Source organism: Puma concolor, chromosome A1 (assembly GCF_028749965.1).
Source record: "Puma concolor isolate L17-30 chromosome A1, mPumCon1.1.hap2, whole genome shotgun sequence".
In the NCBI taxonomy this organism is placed as follows: Eukaryota; Metazoa; Chordata; class Mammalia; order Carnivora; family Felidae; genus Puma; species Puma concolor.
Window position 1 is genome coordinate 84,584,709 of NC_141667.1, and position 19,863 is coordinate 84,604,571.

Genomic DNA, 19,863 nt, shown 5'->3' on the forward strand with positions numbered 1-19,863 from the left:
TATTCTACTACTCCTACTAAACAGTCGAATATTTGAAATTCTTTGTACTGGGTTCATTTGTAGCCCGCTCTTCTTTGAGATCCTCTAGAATTTGACCACTCTTCACCTCTAGTAATATAATGTGAAAGTGATTTTTATACTGTAAAGGACTAAAACTGTATAAGAGATATCATGCTCGATTCTGTGAAGAAAAGTTACACAGCGTCACATCCATTGTGTGAAATGTCAGCCAGATGGAAAAACAGACCAAAGGTTTTTTTCTCTGATAGTCCATCTAACAACTGTATATTTTTCCAAGTTTGGAATTTTAATTACCACAATTCCTGCTTTTCCACTAAATCCTCAGCCTGTTTGACTCTTAATTTTATGTCGTTTCACAAATGGCTTTCCATATTCTGTGTCTTCAGATAACGCCACCTTACAGAAGTCAGCATTTGTTAACAACAACCACAACAAAATCCAGGGCAAATATTTTAAAATGCAGACATATTCTTAGAATACCAGAAGAGCATGCTCTTGTTTTGTAACTTTAGCAACAATCGCTCTAGATCTCTAAAAGTGTTAACTGTTTAGAAAATGAGAGTAAGGACATGTAGCTTCTTCATGAGCCAGGTGGATTCACTGTTGTGGAATTTTGAGTTCTATTATCTGATGTCAGTTTAAATTTTTATATTCTAGTGCCAGCATGATCCATGACAATCTATTCTTTAAGGTAGTTTTATTTTTTTATTATATTTTAATTTGAGTGTCATTGATACACAATGTTACATTAGTTTCAGGTGTACAACTTAGCAGTTTGACAAGTTTATACATCATGCTATGCTCACCACAAGTATAGCTACCATCTGTCCCATTACATTGCTATTATAATGTCATTGACCGTGTTCCTTATGCTGTGCTTTTTATTCCCATAACTTACCCATTCCATAACTGGAGACCTATCGCTCCCTTTCCCCTTCACCCATTTTGCCCAACCCCCTGCCTCATCCGCTTGGTTTATTCCCTATATTTATAGTTCTTATTCTGCTTTTTAGGTTTTTTGTTTTGTTTTGTTTTTTAGATTCTATTTATGAGTGGAGTCATACGGTATTTGTCTTTCTCAGTCTGACTTATTTCACTTAGCATAATACCCTCTAGGTCCATCCATGTTGTCTCAAATGGCACAATCTCGTTCTTTTTTATGAATGACAGTCTATTTTTAAAATAAAATCTATAAGGTAGCAAACTACTTAATAATGAATGTGAAGTACTGAATTAGAGTATTATTTTATGCTTTTAAAAATATGATTGATATTGCAAGATGAATTTTTGCAGTTACATTATGATGTTGATAAGCAACATTGATTTTAAGATTTCCACATTATATAAGCAGAAAACAAAAGGCCTAAAGATTTAAGGTGTGGAAATTCTGCTGAAGCAGCATTAACAGTGAATTCGATTCCCATTAGGTAGTGTTCAGTGAGAGGGGATGTGCGTATGTAGGGTTTGAAGACATTTAAAACAGAGAGAGACATTTTTCATTCAGAATGCCAACAGGCATCATTTGGTATCAGAAGCCTGGCTTTTCAACGTTCACTGTATGAGCTTTCATCACCACTCAGAAGTCTCACTGTTTTAAAATGCAGTTATATACTTTTGAGAGACAATTCATAGAAATTAATAGCAAATGATTAAGAAATTGCTCTTTTTTAGAGGGAGAAAAGACATTTGATGCCAAGAAACAGTGAGGGCATGGCTATGAAATTTAGGGCTACTGCTTCCTGATTTAAGTGTAATTTTTTATTAAGCTTTCTTATACTTGTGTCAATCAGAGTCCCTAGTCTTAGTAGATTAAAACCTCTCATGATTCTTTTGATGTGGAGCTATTATTTTTCACTTTCTTTATCTTGCAGACGACTGATGAATTCTTCAGTTTTCTTTAAGCCAAATGGCTCTTTTTTAAGTTTCAGAACCATTTAATTTTATAGAAATAGCATTCTAAAGAAAAAAGTTAGAGTGTAATACTGTAGCGTGTCAACGTGAAGAAATACATTAGAAAGCCAAATGATATTGATAGGCTTTGAAGAGAAAGATCTTTGTGGGCATTTAAAACACCAAGGAATTACAAGACTCTGTTGAAGAGCAGGCTAGTTAAATTGGAGAAGTCAAAGCAAGACATCTTTCATTACTGACATGCCATCTACTGAAAATAAGTAGAAGTTAGTCCTAAGTAGCTAGCAGTGAGCCCCGGGTGCTAACTTCCCTGAAGCACTGAAATAGGAAGTGGTGGAAGAAAGTTGTAAAAGAAACCCTCAGGGATTCCTCCTTTTTCCCCCTGTGATCCCTTTAATCCTTGAATTGTCAAACCGCATGGAAAATAATAGAGCTGCGTAGTTCTAAGACTTAAGTGGTATTATCTTTTTAAAAGAAAATATTAGGTCTTTTCACATCTCTGGACAAGAACAGGGCATGCGTTTGGTACAGAAAAGAGTAACTTTGAACAAGAGATGCCTGTTACTTTTTCAGTTTTAATATATTATTATCTATGAGTAAGCAGGCTGCACCCAGTAGGGAAAAAAATTATAGCCAATATTTTATTTTCCTTTTTTTGAAACAGATGATTCAACGAGAAGCAGATGTAAAAAGTAAGGTAACTGCTGTGGCGTTGACAGACTCTGTTCACAATGTGTGGCATCAAGAAGCAGGCAAAACGATTCGAGAATGGATGAGAGAGGTGAGACGAGATTTTTTTTCAATGCTGAGATGAATGAGTGAGAGCCTTTATATCTTGAGCCCCCACCAACTTATATCACCTCCCGCCCCAAACTCCCTTTCTAGAGGCGGAACATTTAGAGAGAATATAAAAAAGTAGGCACGCTTGAAATAATAATAGAAAACCCTTCTGAAGAACAAATGTGTTTCTGAAAGCCCTTCTCCCTTTTTTTTGGCTTTCTGTAGCATGTTATGTATGCATATAGTATACAGTAGGAACTTGGGCTAAAGAAGGTCATGATCTGTTAGGAGGTTATTATTCTCTGATTTTTTAATTTTCCCACCAGCTATTTAGCATTGGTGCAGCTCAGTTACAGGAAAGTAGCTTAATGTACATTGGGTCTCACCCTTTTCTTGAAAGGTGGTCAGTATGTGACACTTCTTAATGGATTGGCTCACTACTGCCAGTAGGGGGAGAAGTAAAAAGCTGATAGCGTTTTGCCAGATGGACCCTTGGGCCTGGAGAAACCTAAGGGCTGGTCATGGTCCAAGCTCAGGATAAGAAAACTTCTTTTACCATTCCTGAGGGCTAGTGAGCCTGAAAACTATCATGATTCGTTTAACATGCTCCTTTTTTTTTTTTTTTTTTAACTTTCAACCTATTATTTCTTTTATTTTGGTTATAGATGTACAGCTGAAACTTCTTTTTTATTTATACTTATCTTTCTGATATTACAAGCAATTGACATCATCTATACCATGCTATATCACTTGTCCAGTCAAATCATATATTTCTTTAAATGAGAACTAGTTGACCTTCCTGATTTTCTCCCACTTGTTCTTAATAGAAAACCCAGACATTTATTCAGCAGACCTCTTACCATGGGTATGGTGGGCAACTTCTACCAGCCCTTATGGTATGCTGTAAGGACTTGGAGAGTTAATGTTCGGAAAGAGTCTTGAATATATAGAAGGACTAAGCTGTATAATCCCATAGTGGTATAATCATAATATTACCAGTGTGTTTTCACTGTTGTTGTTATTCTTTCCATTAGAAAAAGGTTAGAGAGGGAGGGAGCCAAACCATAAGAGACTCTTAAAAAACTGAGAACAAGCTGAGGGTTGATGGGGGGTGGGAGGGAGGGGAGGCTGTGTGATAGGCATTGAGGAGGGTACCTGTTGGGATGAGCGCTGGGTGTTGTATGGAAACCAATTTGACAATAAATTTCAGATTTAAAAAAAAGAGAGAAGAAAAAGTACCTTCATGATGCAAAAATCTAAACTATTTTTACTCCATTCCTCATAATGTTATAAATATATAAAGGTGGACTTTTCATCTGTTCTAACATCCAGGTGATTTCTAACCACATTGCTTTTCATATTTCTCCTTTCACAATTTATCCACATCCTTAATTATCTTCTCCAAGGGCCTAATTTTTTTTCAAGAGAAATTTTGTGTATTTCATGCCTATACTTTTTTTTTGTCCGAGTGGGTGTGAAAACATCTCCCAGCATTATGTAAGTAGTAAGATTAATAAGCGTACCTTTTCCCCCACACATAACCACTATGGAACTTAGTACTTGTCCCAAACTAGAAACATCCCTGTTCATCATTTCTTAATTGGAACTTCTTCATATCTCATTCCAGGTGACGAACATAACAAAATTTATTTTGATTTATTATGATTTACCATAAGTTGTTATTCAAATTCCATTTAGTTAATGTACATTGTAATATTAGTTTCAGATGTACAATGTCGTGATTCAGCACTTCCATACAGCACTCAGTTCTCATCTGAGTGCACTCCTTAATCCCCATCACCTATATCACCCATCCCCGCCCCCACTCCTGCCTACCTGCCCTTTGGTAACCAGCAGCTGCTTCTCTATAGTAGATTTATTTCTTCAACTGTTTGTAACGAAGACTGGAGTAGGTGCTGCCTTCAAAAATCAGAATATATTAATCTATGCCTTTTTTCATCTGACTGAAATAGGCAATAGTTGAATTCATCTTAATTTAATCAGCACTGGCATTAATTTCTTTGTAAGCATAGCTTTTATTAAAAATTTTAATATTATATAATTTTATAAATGACCTATTCCTGAATAGTTCTTTTAATTCCCTCATTTATGCCTTAAGCATGAAATTGCATGAAGAGTTTTTTATTATGACATACCGAAATTCAGACTCTAACTCAGTCACTTACCTAAGAGTGTGATCTTGGCTAAGTTATTTAATCTCTTTGAGATTCAGTTTTTCATCTCTGAAATATGATACCTGCCTTGCAAGTACAGTTGGAAAATAGCATACATAAAAAAAATGCATGGACATTGGCATTTTAAAGAAGTTCAATAAATCATAGTTCTTACTGTTGTTACCTTCTTGCCCGCAAGTAATATAAAATACATGAGTTGTATTCTTTTGTTTTATGAATGATTTGCATATTCAAAATATCTTGCCATAGGGTAGTAATTCAGTGCAAGGAGTTAGAAGAACTGAGTTTTGATAATGATCTGGCTTAGTCACTCACTAGCTAAATCACTAACTGAGATCTGGCATATACCAGGTACTCTACTGAAGGCTTATTGTCTTGGGAAAGCCACCTCATCATTCTGGGCCTGTTTCAGATATAGTAATTCCTATCCCATCTACTTTGTGAACTACTTTGTGAAAAAAAGTAGTGTTCTAGAAAACACTGTAATATCCCAGAGATGAAAATTATTAGATCTCTGTTGTGGAGCTTTGAAATTATCCCTGCTCAGAGTGCCTCTCTAAAACAAGAATAAAAAAGGAGACTTTGGAAGCCTTTGCCAGATATCCTTGTAGGAACCCACCTAAATGTGTGACCCCCTCAGGGAGAATTCAGTATGGTTTGGCATAATAAGAATCTGGTGTTTCTCAGCACTCAGGATAAAACTCTGTCGCTTTTTCTTTCTCTTTTTTTAGTCTCTGTCCACTCTGCAAGACTCCTTGAAATAATGAAGAAAAAACAACCCTGGGTTCAGTGAATAGAAAAGAGCTGTTGTCTTGAGCACAGGTGTTGAGAGAAGGGTGTGGTAGGGTAACGTCTGTGTCCCTCAGCACCTCCTCCTCTGGCTTCAGTTGCAATCGGCTCAAAATCTTAAGATATTTTGCAAATATGCCTCCCAAGAAAAACAACTTCACTTAACTGGAATGTTGTCCATAAAAATAGTAGTCTGGTTATAGATGAAGCCTCATTGCTTTTGGCCTCTTAATGATTAACTCCCTTATTTCACCAAACACCACTTTAAAAACATTAGAAGTGTCTCCTGGTACAAACTGCCTGGTCATTCTTCTTATACTACAAATTGATAAAACTGCTTTTTGTTTTGTAAGCATATTTAAATTAATGTAAAGATATTGATTTTAACTATTCACTTAGTATAAAAAGCTGATTTACTTTTTTTTCAATTTTAGCAATTAGCACACAGAAAGAAAGTTAAGTACTATATTCTTGTATTACTTATATAATTTTAAAATAACAATTTGAGGGCTACTTTTGACAATCACTCTGAGTGAGAACTACTCCCAACCAAAAGACCAAGAATCCATACTTACCCATGACTCATGAGGAGAGGTAAAAAGTAGCCTGAGGCAGCTCCTAAAAGACACTTCGTATCTCAAGCTCCAGGACTGTCAAGTGGGTGAGACCTGCAGGATATTATGCTAGATGAAATAATTAAAAAAAGAAAAAAAAAAACAGACAATTAAAAATACTACATGATCACACTTACATGTGGAATCTAAAAAGGTTGATTACATAGAAACAGAACAGTGGTTACCAGTGGCAGGGAGGTGAGATAAATGGTCAAAGGGTACAAAGTTGCATTTATGAAGGGTACATAAGTCTAGAGGCCCAATGTACAGCATGATGTGCAAATATATCTCCAGATACTTTGCACAGGATACTTAGTACCTATTCAATACTGTATTGAATACTAGAAATTTGCCAAGAGAATAGATTTCTGGTTCTTTCACACAACACACACACACACACACACACACACACACACACACACACACACACAAATGGTAACTATGTGAGAAAATTAATTAGCCTGACTGTAGTAACCATTCCACAATGTATGCCTGTTTCAAATCATCACCATCACATTGTACACCTTAAATACATACTTTTAATTTTTTTTTAAAAAAAGCTGAGTGGGCAAATGTCATTTCCTGACATATTCTTGACCTCTGAAAATCTCCAGCCAAGCCAGATGTATGGTTCTACATAACTGTCATGAACCCTTACCCAGCACCATCAGATCTAAGTGGCAGTCCTTGGAAATACAATCTGCTGAATTGTAGTTGTTCTTGTCTGAGGACACAATGCCTTCCATTTTAAAGCTCTACCTCTAAGGCATTGGTGGATCTCAGGTAAATAAAATAAAAATGAGGAAGTACCTAAATTCAACCAGGTCAGCAAATATATCTCCAGATACCTTGCACAGGATACTTAATACATATTTTTCTCTTTAAATATAATAGACTAAGTTCTAATCTTCTTATTAAAAATTTTAATTCATTTCATATCTACACTGAAATATTGTTCCCAACATTTTGGATTTCATAAAGAAGACAGTTTATAACCACAAAAAAACTGTGAGTTCATTATTTCAGAGTAAAAGACCTTTGAATTGAGAACACTTAACTCTAAGAAATACTCTCTGTATTGCCAATTTTTTTTCCCCTCAAACCCAGAGAAACTTTAGTTACATTGTGCATCCCAAACTCTTGGCTCTGGCCAGGGGCTTCCTTCTCTCTGGTTGGGATGAGACAGGGCTACATCAGAGGCCCAAACATGTTTCACTTGCTATCTATAGTAAAGCATGCCTGGCTGCTCCTTAGAATAGGATCTCCAGGGGCTTAGGACACACTCCAGCATGTTCTGAATTTAGGTAGGACTTTCCTACTCAGCTGCCTCTGTTGCCGTCCAGGACACTACACTAGTGTCCATCTCAGCTGAAGAACTGGGGTGAGGGCAAAGTGAGGGTGAAGCGAGAAGAGGAATAGAATGAGCATTAGGAAAACAATGAAAGAAATTTGGTTTTTAACTCTAGTTTTTAAACTATAGAAATGCATCTCAGAATAGGAAGTTGGGGAAAAAAAAAGAATAGGAAGTTGGATTTGATATGATGGAATTTCAGACAGATTGAATTCATGTGAATTCAGGTGTAATGGCTGTGTGTTTCTCATATTTATTTCCATGTATTTCGCATACGTTTACATTAATAATAATATTATTATTATCACTTTATTTATTTATTTTGTAATGCTCTGTCACATGGCAAACATATTTTTTGATTGTTTTACCCTTTTCTCTACATATTTTTCCCGGTGGGATAAAAATGTTACACGAACGTGCACACACATGTCCATGTACGCTTATCAAACTTCTTTCAAGCCTTAACTGTCCTTCACAGGTACTTTGTCATTCCAGAGAACTTTTGGACATACTCACTTTATAGGATGTTTATTTTCTAACCTATTTTTATGAGAGATCAAAGACTAAACATGGATCTAGATAAAAACTGAAATTTCAGAATCATAAATATTAACCTATCTTTTGTTTTAAATGTTTGATTTAAAGGTGACCTGGGTAAAATCCATTTTATTCAGCTTTTTAAAGTCAGTGATAATGAGTTAGAAAATGATTAATCGCCTACATATTGTAATGTACCATCATTTTCATTAATACTAGAAATATCCTATAAGACGTAGTTTTACATATGTGAAGTGTAGGTGAGCAGTATTAAGACTGACATATCACCTGGGTAATAGCTGACTTTCATCAGATGTGGAGATACTACGAGGATGAATAATAATTAAAATATATACCTAATCGCTGCCTGTCTGTAGGTAGTGCTAATTGCTGTCATTGAAAAGACTGAATTGTTTAAGAAAAAGAGAGAAAAAGGGAAAGTCATTCTTCATTGAAGCTATCTCCCTGTATCATTGGGAGCCTATTTTTAGTACCTATAGAAGTCATGATTTTTGAATTTATTAGGGGCTGTGATGAATGATAAAACGAATCATCCATTTACATATCTTGACACTGCTTTGGAGAATACTTATTTCTTACAAGCAAGTGTCACATTGTATATAAAAGCTGGCTAATTGTGTGCTAATCTTCTGCATTATCTAGAACTCTGTGATGTGGTATTCTATCAATAGTAATATTAATTTTACTTATTTCAGATGTATCAAATATCTTCTAAAACCCTACTTCTTTTATAATTTCTGCTTTCTCACATTGTATAATTTTGCATTCATCTGCTAATTAAGATTAGGAGTGCTAGTTATAGAATACATATTCACTTTAAACCATCCAGCTTTTGTAATACATAAAATACTAATATTTTATCCATTTTAAATATAAAAAGAGAGAAAGCATTTAAGAACATTACTAGATGTTGTGTTTGTTTTCATGTTTTTTTTTTTCCACACAGTTCAATAGTTTCATTGATCCACTGTTTCTTACAAAAATCTGCCATGCTTTGTGAACTTCACTTTCTAATCTCATACAGCAACCCTTCCTTTATGTTATTCCTGCTCTCCCTGGTCCCAGAACAGTAGGGTTGCCTTGACAAATCTATTCAAAAGCCATTCCTCGGCCTTTATTGGTGGGGACTGGGGCCTTTGAAATTCTCTCCTCACTGCAACACAGCTGACATCTTCTTCCAGACAGAATGAATTAAGGAAATACAATAAGACACTTGATCTACCAGTCAAGGATCTTTCCACAGTGAGGACGGATTCCATGGTGCACAACCAGGGCAGCAAGCATCTAAAAATATACAATACATGCTTGTTTACCAGAATAGCAATCAGCAATTTTTCCAACATGATTGATAGGATGATTTCTTTTAAAATAAAATCTGTCTGGAAATTCAGTGTGTGTGTGTGTGTGTGTGTGTGTGTGTGTGTGTGTGTGTGTGTGTTAGAAATTTTTTAAAAGCCATATGAGGCTAATCACATTTTTTTAAGCCAGACCTTAAATACAGAATCAAAATGTATAGAAGGAATATACATTGTTTTTATTTCATTTGTCTGAATGGTAAGTCATCATTATCTTAAAGATTGGCTTTAATATTGAAGGCTTTGTGTCCTCAACCACACAGCTTCAATTCACTAGGTTGTATTTCTTTTGAACTATTTGATACAGCCTTCATTGAACCCAGGTTGAAGTAAAAAATTACAGTATATTTATATAAGCCAAATTTTAAGGAGTAAATGCAAATTTTATTTCTTGTAGTATTACAGAGACAAAGCTATAGTTCAAAAATGAAGCTATTCTTTCATATGATCAAGTTAATATTTATTTCCATCTAAAAGTTAAAAATGGACATCCTTTTCAGTTTTCCTTAATTATAATCTTAGCCTTTTGTTATAAATGTATTCCATCATCATTCACAGAAGCTTACATGTCTTCTTATCAGAACAGATAATTTGCTGAATTGTAGAAGATAAACTTTTTTCCACAGCCACATTGGTCATGAATAATACTGACTGTTTATATAAGAATTTTTTTTTACAGTGCATGGAAAAGAAATTGGATATACTTCTAGTGGTTGATTATATAGGATAAATTTATCTCTGCAGCCAGAAAAGTTGGTCTTGGTTTAAAAAATGTTTCAACGGAAAATTGTCTCTATTGCATTGCAGAATTGTTGTAATTGGGTCTCTAGCTCAGAACCATTAGACACATCAGTGGAGTCCATGCTGCCCGATTGTCCTCGAGTCTCAGCAGGTATGTGTTTGATGAGAAATGTGTGGGGTTTTTTTTAGGGTGAGAAATATGCTAATGAAATGTGGAATTCTATTTTGCGAATTAAGCATGTTGTTCTGCCTCGTATCTTTGAATGAATTATTGGTAACATACGGCATGGGTCTGATCTACTACCAGAAATTTGTTAAGTGGCTGAAAATGCTTACTAACAAACCTAGTAAAGATGAATAGGTGAAGCAATTTGCAAGTAATATAGACAGTTGCCGCTGAAGCTTAGGGAGACAGGATGTACATAAATAAAAAGTTGATTAAGACAGGGACTGGTAGCTAATCAGGATCTCAGAATATTTGCCTTGGATTGAGTACCAAGTCAGTGATAGAACAGGCAGTCAAGGCTGTGAGTTCAGAGAAGAGAGATTGCTGTGACCTTTAGAAAAATTTTTCATGCAGAATATTTTGGCTGGACCTCGTGTAATAGGTAGGATGTGGATTATAGAAAGACATCAGGATGATATTCTAGGCAAAGAGAACAGAGCAGTGTAAAGAATAAGGGCTGGAATGGATCTGAAAATGTTCACAGGCAACAAAGGCAACATGGGCCTGCCTACTGGAAGAGGTAGAGGGTGAGGTACCTCAGGAAGCAGGTGAGCTTAGGAAGACAATTTAAGGATGGAATTGATCTCCAGCCAACAGAGTTTGTACGTTAGTCTCTAATGTCTAGATAAGAGGAGTGATGATATTTTTTGTTGCTTTCTGGTTTTGGCTTTCACAATTCCCAACCAGTTTGGATGGTAAACACAAAATGAGCAGTGGTATCTGGTTATGGCTGCAGAACAAAAATGGGCTTGCTTTGGCCAGAGATGTCAGAGAACAAGCAGAAGTTTTGAACACAAATTATTCCATAGGACAGTCATAGTGAACAGTTAATCACTAAGCACTTAGAGTTGCAGACATGTGTATATAATTGAAGGAAATAATTTGGAGAACAGTTCAAACATTAGGTAAAGAACTATTATGTAAAAAATTATTACCACTGTATTTCACTATCACAAATACCTAAACTTGAACTCAGCCTCACTGTCATAGATAAACTTTTCAGGTCTGTCAGTCAAGGTTCAATCAGAGAAACAGGAGATATATATGCTACAATATATCTATATAATATGTATATGTGTGTATTTATATATATTATACAGTGTATATGTTATATATTATAGTATATATAATACATTCATATACATGTATGATATATATATATATTATATAATTAACTTTCTTTATTATCAGTAGTTATGTTCTATAAAGTCGCTGAGAATGCTGAATTAGTGAATCCTGGGGAAATACAAGATTAGGTTCCTACAAGCTTCTGGCCACAACATTTTTATTAACCAATGTATAACCTTGCTTTATGAATGTTTCTATTTAAAGACACCTTATTTAATAAATATTGTTGAGTTCTCTAACGTTGAACTCACAGCCATCAACACTGTAACTCGTACCTGAATGCAGCTTCTCTAACACATTAATTTTCTCCATAAGACACATCACGGTCTTCTTAGGAACACTAGGGCTTAGTGGTTAGAAACACTAGACAATACTTCAGTGCTATCCTTGGAGGCCATTTCAGCCAGTGAAATTGCCAAAAAAAAAAAAAAACACAAAAATGTGAAAAACATGGCACTAAATAGTCTGTGGAAAGGACACTGAAACAAGAGAACTGAAACCAGAAAGTTAAGCATGGCCTTATTTGACCTTAGTTAGGAATGCAAGCTAGGCAACTCACATTTTTCACCACTCTGCACATGAGCATCAATTTGGGGGTTTTAAATAAATTTTAGTAAGTAGGTGAATTCACAAATGTGGAATCCACAAATAATGAGGATTGACTATATATAGTAAAGGATTTGTTAAAAGGATTTGACCTGGGATTTGACCAGAGCTGGTTAAGCTCTGTAAGAATGTCGACTTTGCATCCATGCTGGAGCTTGAGACCACAGAGCAGCCCTTTATGAAAGGGAGATGGATGTAAAGTGATGGAGAGCAAGAATGAGACCCCCATAAGCATGAACTGGAGCCCATGAGGATGGACATAAGCTCATGTTAGTTCTTTTTGCTTCTGTCCTTGGTGGTGTGGGTGTCCTATAGAAAGCAGTGTCCTATCCACACACACACACACACACACACACACACACCTGGCCCAGGCATCAGGGATGCTGAAGGGGAATTCAGTGAGGGTGGAACAGGTGCACTTCTGGCCACTCATGCCGGTGCTTGAGCTAGCAGATGAACTACAACACACATGAGCTAGAAATGGCTGCCGCTTGACTTCAGCCCTCCAAACGTCCCACAGAAATTTCCTTTCTGTAGCATCCTAACCAGAAACACACAATTTGAAACATAGTTCTGGGAAACATAGTTCAGTGTAGCTAAACTGACACATTACAGAACCTCCACATTCACCCCTTGTCACCTTGGCAGTTATCCACATCTTCTTAAACCAAACTTAATCTGCAAATAATTGTAGACATTAACAAAGTCACGCTTGCACCTGATGTGATACAATTATCCCATGTACGAACGAAAACACACAACCCCTTTCCTCAGGAAAGGATACAAAGTTCTTTTATTGTCTTTGGCTGATGTCCACTCTTCTTACCTTTTGTATCCTGTAATTTAAATACTGAGAGATAAAGCTAATTATGCCGACACATCTTACATGAAATGATAAAGAAATAAGAGAGGAAAACAAAAATGTTTAATATGTGTGTTCAAATCAAAATAAGAAAGAAATACCCATAGTTATTACATTCCTCATTTTTGTAACTGGCCCTGTAGCTATAGCTGGTATTTAAAACTACCTTCATTCCACGTTCCCTTTGTTCTTAACAAGCACCTCAACTGGTCATGGTTCCTTGCCTGATCGGCTGACCCATACCTTCATTGGAAACAGCCGGGCCATTAGGTATCCTGCCTGAATTAGATGGTTGTAGATTTCTGTTGACATTCATCACAGGAAATACTAACGGGTGTCCTAGATGGTTTGCTGTATTGCAGACACACTCCTCTTTATCCCCATTGTGTAGTAGCAACTTGGTTATCCCTTAGTAATCAGGATCAATCACCCCAGCCAATATAGTAATACTCTTCCATTCCTTGTTAATTCAGTGGTGTAAGGAGCCCATAGTGGCAAGATGACAGTCTCAGCTTCCAGTTCAATGGAATCATTGTTGTGTCACTCAATAGAAGCATTCCTCTCTGTGGAACTAAGACCTTTAGATCAGCAGAGCCTGAAATCATAGAAATGAGGAGACACAGTTTTGTTAGTAGGTCACTGAGGGTAATAACAAGAGAAACCAGTCCCATTTCCATCCCTTCATTCCCAGATCTGGGAGAATTATCACATGAATTAAATGCTGATTTAGGGTATGTACCACACCCTAGAATACCAATGTATTCTCAGCCCCACGAGGTGTTGTCACCTAACAGGCACTGTAACCTAGTCACCATTTTATGAAGCCTGCTGCTTAAGGGATAACAGGGAATATGGTAAGACCAGTGAATGTGGGTCTTTCTTGTCCTCTGACTTGGCTAAGGCTCTTTCTTGTCCTCTGACTTGGATCTCTCTGATGGAAGCCAACTGCTGTATTGTGAGTAGCTCTGTGCAGAGGCCCATGTGGAAAAGAATTGGTGGCTCTGGCCAGGAGTCAGTGAGTACCTGAGGCCTGCCCTCAGCCAGGTGTGTGACCTTGGAAAAGGATTCTCTCACAGATCAGCCTTGAGATACAGCCAACTCTGATTATGGTGAGACCCTATGCCAGCTACTCAGCTAAGCCACACTCAGATTCCTAACCCACAGAAGCTGTGTGTGCTCAATGTGTATCGTTTTAGGCTGCCCAGTTTTGGGGTTAATTCTTCTTCAGGAGTAAGTAATTTATACAACAGATTTAAACTGCACCTCTGGTGACCGCTCAAGCCTATGTAGAAACCACCAGAAGCTTTTTGGGGGCTGAAGCCTTATAAGGCTCATCCTGCTCTGATATCGTAGGATTTAAGAGCAGCTTTCTAAAAAGGCAGTAAAAAGTTCATTGAAGATAATTCACTCCTAGCCTTGTTCCCTGACTGCCTCATTAGACTTTGCTGTACAATGTATCAGAGAAAAGATGTTAAGTTTCTTCTTTATCACATTTGCACACTATATCATTTGATCACTAAGTCTTCTCACTATGTAGCTCTTATTTTTCTTAGGACAGAATTTGCTGCTCCCTGTAACTTTTCTATTCCCTTTGGGTTTTTATTCCAAAAAATTTGGCTTAAATCAGAAGGAGATTTCATGTTCACTCCCCAGCATATATCTATCTATTCCTCAAATGTTTTTCTATCACTTATTATATTCCAGGTACTATTCTGGAAGTTGGGGGCATAGCAGTAAACAATAGCTTATCATGACTATCTTTTCTCCCCCCAAAATAAAAAAAAAAAAAAAAAAATTAAAAAGAACTGTTTCCTGGACCTCTGCTAGTGGTAGATTCCTCCCTTTGAAACTGGCATCATGAGAAAAGAGGGCCAAACCCCCAGCATTTTCCACACGTACTTATAAAAACTGAACAGTTTTTCAATCAAAATCAGTGATTTCTCTCAAAGAGTTCTTTAAAAATGTTGAACAAGTGGTATGACATGATCAAAATGGGATTTTGAAGAAGATTAATTTAATAAATGGATAAAAGAAAGAAGCACGAACCTGGAGGCAGCAGACTCAGCTGGCCATGACGATAACGCTAGTAGAGGCAGATGGGGTGAACTGGATTGGTGGCAATTGGAACAGACAGGAAAGGAGAGAGATGACAAATATGACTCGGGAAGAATCTGCACTCCCTGTTGGCAAATAGATTGCACGTGGAGGCTCAGTGAGAGGGAGAAGACAACAGTAAGCTAGAATGAGAAGTAACTGGGATAATGAAAACATTACCAAAATATAGAGGAGCTGGAGGAGGAAATCACTTAAGGGCAAGAGAGGATGAAACTATTCTATGGCCTACTTGATGGAGGTGATGGCACTTGAGGGACGGCAGGAAGTTCAAATGGAAATAACCAAAGCTTGTTGCTGTACCTTGGAAACACCTCAAATTCTCCAAGCCCAAGTTAATAGTGGATATCTAGACTCTGCATTCAATTTAGTGAAGTCTTTTTTTCCCTCATCTTTCTAATTTATAAAGTTTTTCTTAAGCGATATTGTTTTTATTGTTTGACTAAAGTCTGTGGTCATCACAGTGAAATTGCCTGTAAAAATACATACTCATTTAAGACGGTATTTTTCCTTCATTGCTGAATATGTTTCCCTTTACAAAAAAATAGATCTGTTGTTCATATTAGATTCATTTTATCACTGTTATTTATCTGTGAATATATATGTATTTTAAAAACAGGTACAATAAAATTTTTAAGTTGTATTTAACACATCCATGGTCATTATTATCAGTACAGTCATGTTGTTTTTATTTTTCTTTTGAAAACAAATATTACACTTGACAACTCCACACTTAGAAGTTGGCAGTGTTGTACCTTATACTTAAAATGAAGTCTGACTTTTCACTTACCATATAGGGAATGGTGAATATTTGAAGGGTCTTGAATATCTGTCAACAGACTATTTGCCCCACCCCTATTAGTGGTGTTTCCTACTAGTAAAATCAGCCAGTTAAAAACACTGTTATTCAAGAAATTACATAACAGGTTAGTAGGACCTATGTTTATCGTTTATTGTATAGCCCACATTCTTGTTGTTTGTATGTCTGTTATGAAATGGCAACAGCAAGTATCCACCTCACTTATCTTGTAGAAATGTTGTAAGAATAATTTGTGTAGTATCCGGAGGGACATTTTGAGTTCATCAGAAAGAAAGCCCTGTAAAAACCTAATGTGGTACTGTATATTCTCATTCGTCATTTTAGAATTTAAGGCTATCATTTTAAAACTATTATTATTTTAATCATATGGGAATGAAAAAGCATTTGCAGACATATTGTCCCTTCCTTTCCCGTCTTTAATTCTTAATCTTAAACAACAAATAACTTAGTTGTTCATATTTTCGTTTGTGCTCTGTGACACTGATAAGGGTCACAAAATATTTCACAGAAACCAGAGTCACAGAAAGATAGAAAATACAGGATGAAAGCAACTGTGCTCCCTACGTGCCTCTCTGGGTGTGTGTGTTCAGTCGGCACACCTTCATTCAGCAAACATTTACTGCAGTCTAGACGTTGTTCCAGGTGCCAAGGGGGTAGCAATGAATTACAACAAATAAAGGTCCCTTACAGAGCTTGCATTCTAGTAGGGGAGACAAATAGTGAACAAGATAAATGAGGAAAACATGTAGCATGCTAGATAGTGGCAATTGGTAGGAGAAATATAAAGCAGGAAGAGAGGACTTGAAGTATGTGGAGGTGGAGGCCAGAGAAGGCCTCACTGAGAAGATGACATTTCTGGGACATTCCTTCTAGTCCTGCGCTCCAGCCACTTCCCACTGATAAAGACAGTACTTTCCCATCTGACTTTAGAGATCCTTCCTAAATTCCAGGCTACCTACTGAGCTCAAAATTCTGTACCCTTATTCCCTCCCAGCATTCTCTTGTTCTGGGTCCTTGAAAACCTCAACTTCTCATCAGATCTATTTTATGAGTTCTCTAAGATTTCTGGTAACCATAAAGCATAGGAATGAGCAAGTTATTAAGGTACTCCACTCTTCCTTGAGCTACACATATAGAAAAGTGTAACATTTATATGGTGCCCTGGTTTTCACAGGCAAGGTTGCTTATGTCCAGGGGTGAAGGGACAGAGCCACTTCCAGGAGACCTGCAGGGTAAAAGGATCAGTATTTTGACACACCTGTGGTCACTCTGCACCAGGTTCACAAGGATGGCAGGCTCTGCCTCCTCACAGCTTCATTTTTCCACCTACTGTGAAGGAAATACCTGAAGCTAGATTCACTAAAGCTGTGTAGTCTAGAGATGTGATGCCTGTCAACTTATTTCCTCCCAGAACTTGTATCCATCTCATTTTTCCTTGTCCTTGTCTGTCATAGCTTGAGACAGGCCTTTCTCTAATATTTCATTTTATCTAGAACACTTGATATAAATCAGGGCACCTCAAAATTGGAAGGATAATAGCATAAATATTAAAAAAAGAAAAAGGAAAAAAGAGAACCATAGTAGATGTCTTAGGGGTTAAGAATTAAACTTGAAAACTTACTATATTTAGATGACCTCATCTTGGTTCTGGATGTAGAAGGAGGCTGTTGATGACACATGCCTGTCAAGCCCCATTCCCCCTCCAGAACTGAAAGTGGAAAATTAGTAATTTCTAGGTATATTTGAATTGTAGAAAACCTGCTAACATAACCCTAATTTTACTTTGCTTGAATAGTCCAGATTAACTCTTTACAGTGACTGAACTTACTGAGTATTTGCTAAATATTTACTTCAGTTTACAGCTGAAAACATATCTTTAGGAAATGACATGAAAGAGTTGTATCTCTTCTTTGTTAGTGAATAATCACTTGCTTCTAAAGATAGCAATGAAAAATCAACAGTAATTGCTTCTAGATGTGGTGTCATTCAGAATGTGTAGACAAGTTGAGTTGTCTAATATGTTTTTAGACACAGCTCAAATTAATTAGGTAATTGAAAATCTATACTTGCCTTGTAAACAGAACTTAAAATTCAAGGCATATTCTCATCTATGATGCTGTACCACTATTTGACTATGTGTACTGCTCAAGAACTGTAGCATTCCTCTTCCCATTCAAAGGATATACATTCTAATCCTTTTAAGTGATGTTTTCATTGACTAAATAGCACTTTTCAGGCAGTTTTTGTTCATTACTGTAGAATTGGCCTCGTAGCTGTTACTCATCAGTTAGTTTCCCTATTCATTGTTCTATGCTACCTTATAATTATTAGTTAATGTAAGGGATGAGTATTCTAAAAGTTGACCACCAGAAATTCTTGTGTTTTCAGTGAATCATTCATTATAATTAGCTAGCATCAGGAATTCTGGGGAAATAACTGATTAGAGAATCATTTAGAATAACCTATCTAAATATGTGATATTTATGTAGATCACTAGTATTTTCCCTGATTATATATACTTAATCAGATCCAATATTTTCCTCTGCTTTTTATTCATTCAGTTTTCCAGTAATCACAGAGAATATAACTAGTTGCACTTCAAAAATCTCACTTAAAAAAAAATTAAAAATAGCCACCATGTTTTTTACAGCTTTCTGAACCAATTTGCGAGAAATCCTTCAAAGAATTTGGCAGTAAAGGTGACAACTCTCCTTTTACTGAGCTAACTCTTCCTTTTAAAGATAAAAAAAATTAAACTATTTTTGGAATGCTTTAGGATAAATAACCAAATAATATGAATTTGTATTTGTACTTGAAAATTATACATTTTGAGTTAATTTGTAAGAGCGATTACATTTACTGTCCCGATAGCACTATCTCATGGCTCTTAATGCTGTGTCCCTGATTGTTGGAAAAGTAAGTCAGTGCCAATAGTACCTAAGACAGAAATGTTCACCCTTCGTACCATATATTAAGTATTGCTCTCCCTTCCCATGGCTGTCTGTGCTTCACTTGTCCTCTATTTCTCCTTCCCTCTGTCACTTTGGTCTGGGTCACTGCTCTTGATGGTTCCCTCTGTGTCTGTATTCTGACCTCTGACTCTCTGTCTCTCATCTGGCTTAGTCTCTGTGTCTGATGCTTTCCTTACAGTTTTTGGCTTCTGTGTCTCCCTGGCTTCAGTCCCCCCACCTAGAGTCTCTGTCTGCAGCCTGTGGCATCACATCTCCCCCAGCCCACCGTCTCTGCCCGCCCCTCCCTGCCTGACCTGTGTGGTTTGCCTGGGTCCACGGCCCGTCACTCCTCTTTGTGCACTTTGTGCCTCCCTCAAGCCACAAGGTCTCTGCCCTTAGCCACACATTCTGTGTCTGCTTCCATCTGCACCCACCCTGCCCGCTCTGTGTGTCTTGTCAGAGACGGACATCAAGTCACCAGTGACAAATCTGCTGACAAAATTACCCGGAACACAGAACTCTTCAGAAAAACTGTATTGCTTTCTAAAAGTGATCAGAAACATCTAAAATATAAATTCATTAGTACCAAGGTGAAAATTCAAAGTGAACATTTGGTACCATAGGCAGGCCAGATATTTTCAGTGTATAAAATACCAAGATGTTCTAAGTTCGTTATCAGTACTTTAAAAGAAGTCATAGTATTTTTTTAAGTTTTTGTTTCATCATATTTTTAAAAAGATAGCCCTTTTTTAGAGGAAAATAGTTCTATTTAATGATAAATTTTGAGATGAGTGAGTTTGTTTTTGATGAGTGAGTTTAGTTTTTAGGTACTAGAATTGATTT

At 36.6% G+C, this 19,863-nt stretch overlaps 1 protein-coding gene and 1 long non-coding RNA gene across 11 annotated transcripts in view; one reads left to right on the top strand and one right to left on the bottom strand.

The window, feature by feature from the left end:
* ARB2A (ARB2 cotranscriptional regulator A) overlaps window positions 1–19,863 on the top strand; it is a 433,966-nt gene that overhangs the window by 273,153 nt on the left and 140,950 nt on the right. For 6 of the 10 annotated variants that reach the window (XM_086717888.1, XM_025923684.2, XM_086717913.1 and 3 more), the window contains 2 exons: window positions 2,597–2,713; window positions 10,382–10,466. In XM_086717888.1, the coding sequence (XP_086574014.1) occupies window positions 2,597–2,713; window positions 10,382–10,466 (202 nt within the window). Of the gene's footprint in view, window positions 1–2,596; window positions 2,714–10,381; window positions 10,467–14,841; window positions 15,066–15,088; window positions 15,898–19,863 lie in introns of those variants that run through there. The other 4 variants (XM_086717908.1, XM_086717902.1, XM_086717896.1 and 1 more) reach the window with 4 other exon arrangements.
* On the bottom strand, window positions 13,182–15,288 carry LOC147584272 (uncharacterized). Its single transcript, XR_015255046.1, has 2 exons — window positions 15,184–15,288; window positions 13,182–13,732 (listed from the first exon to the last, which is right to left on the bottom strand). It is a non-coding gene; the product is annotated as an uncharacterized LOC147584272 (long non-coding RNA).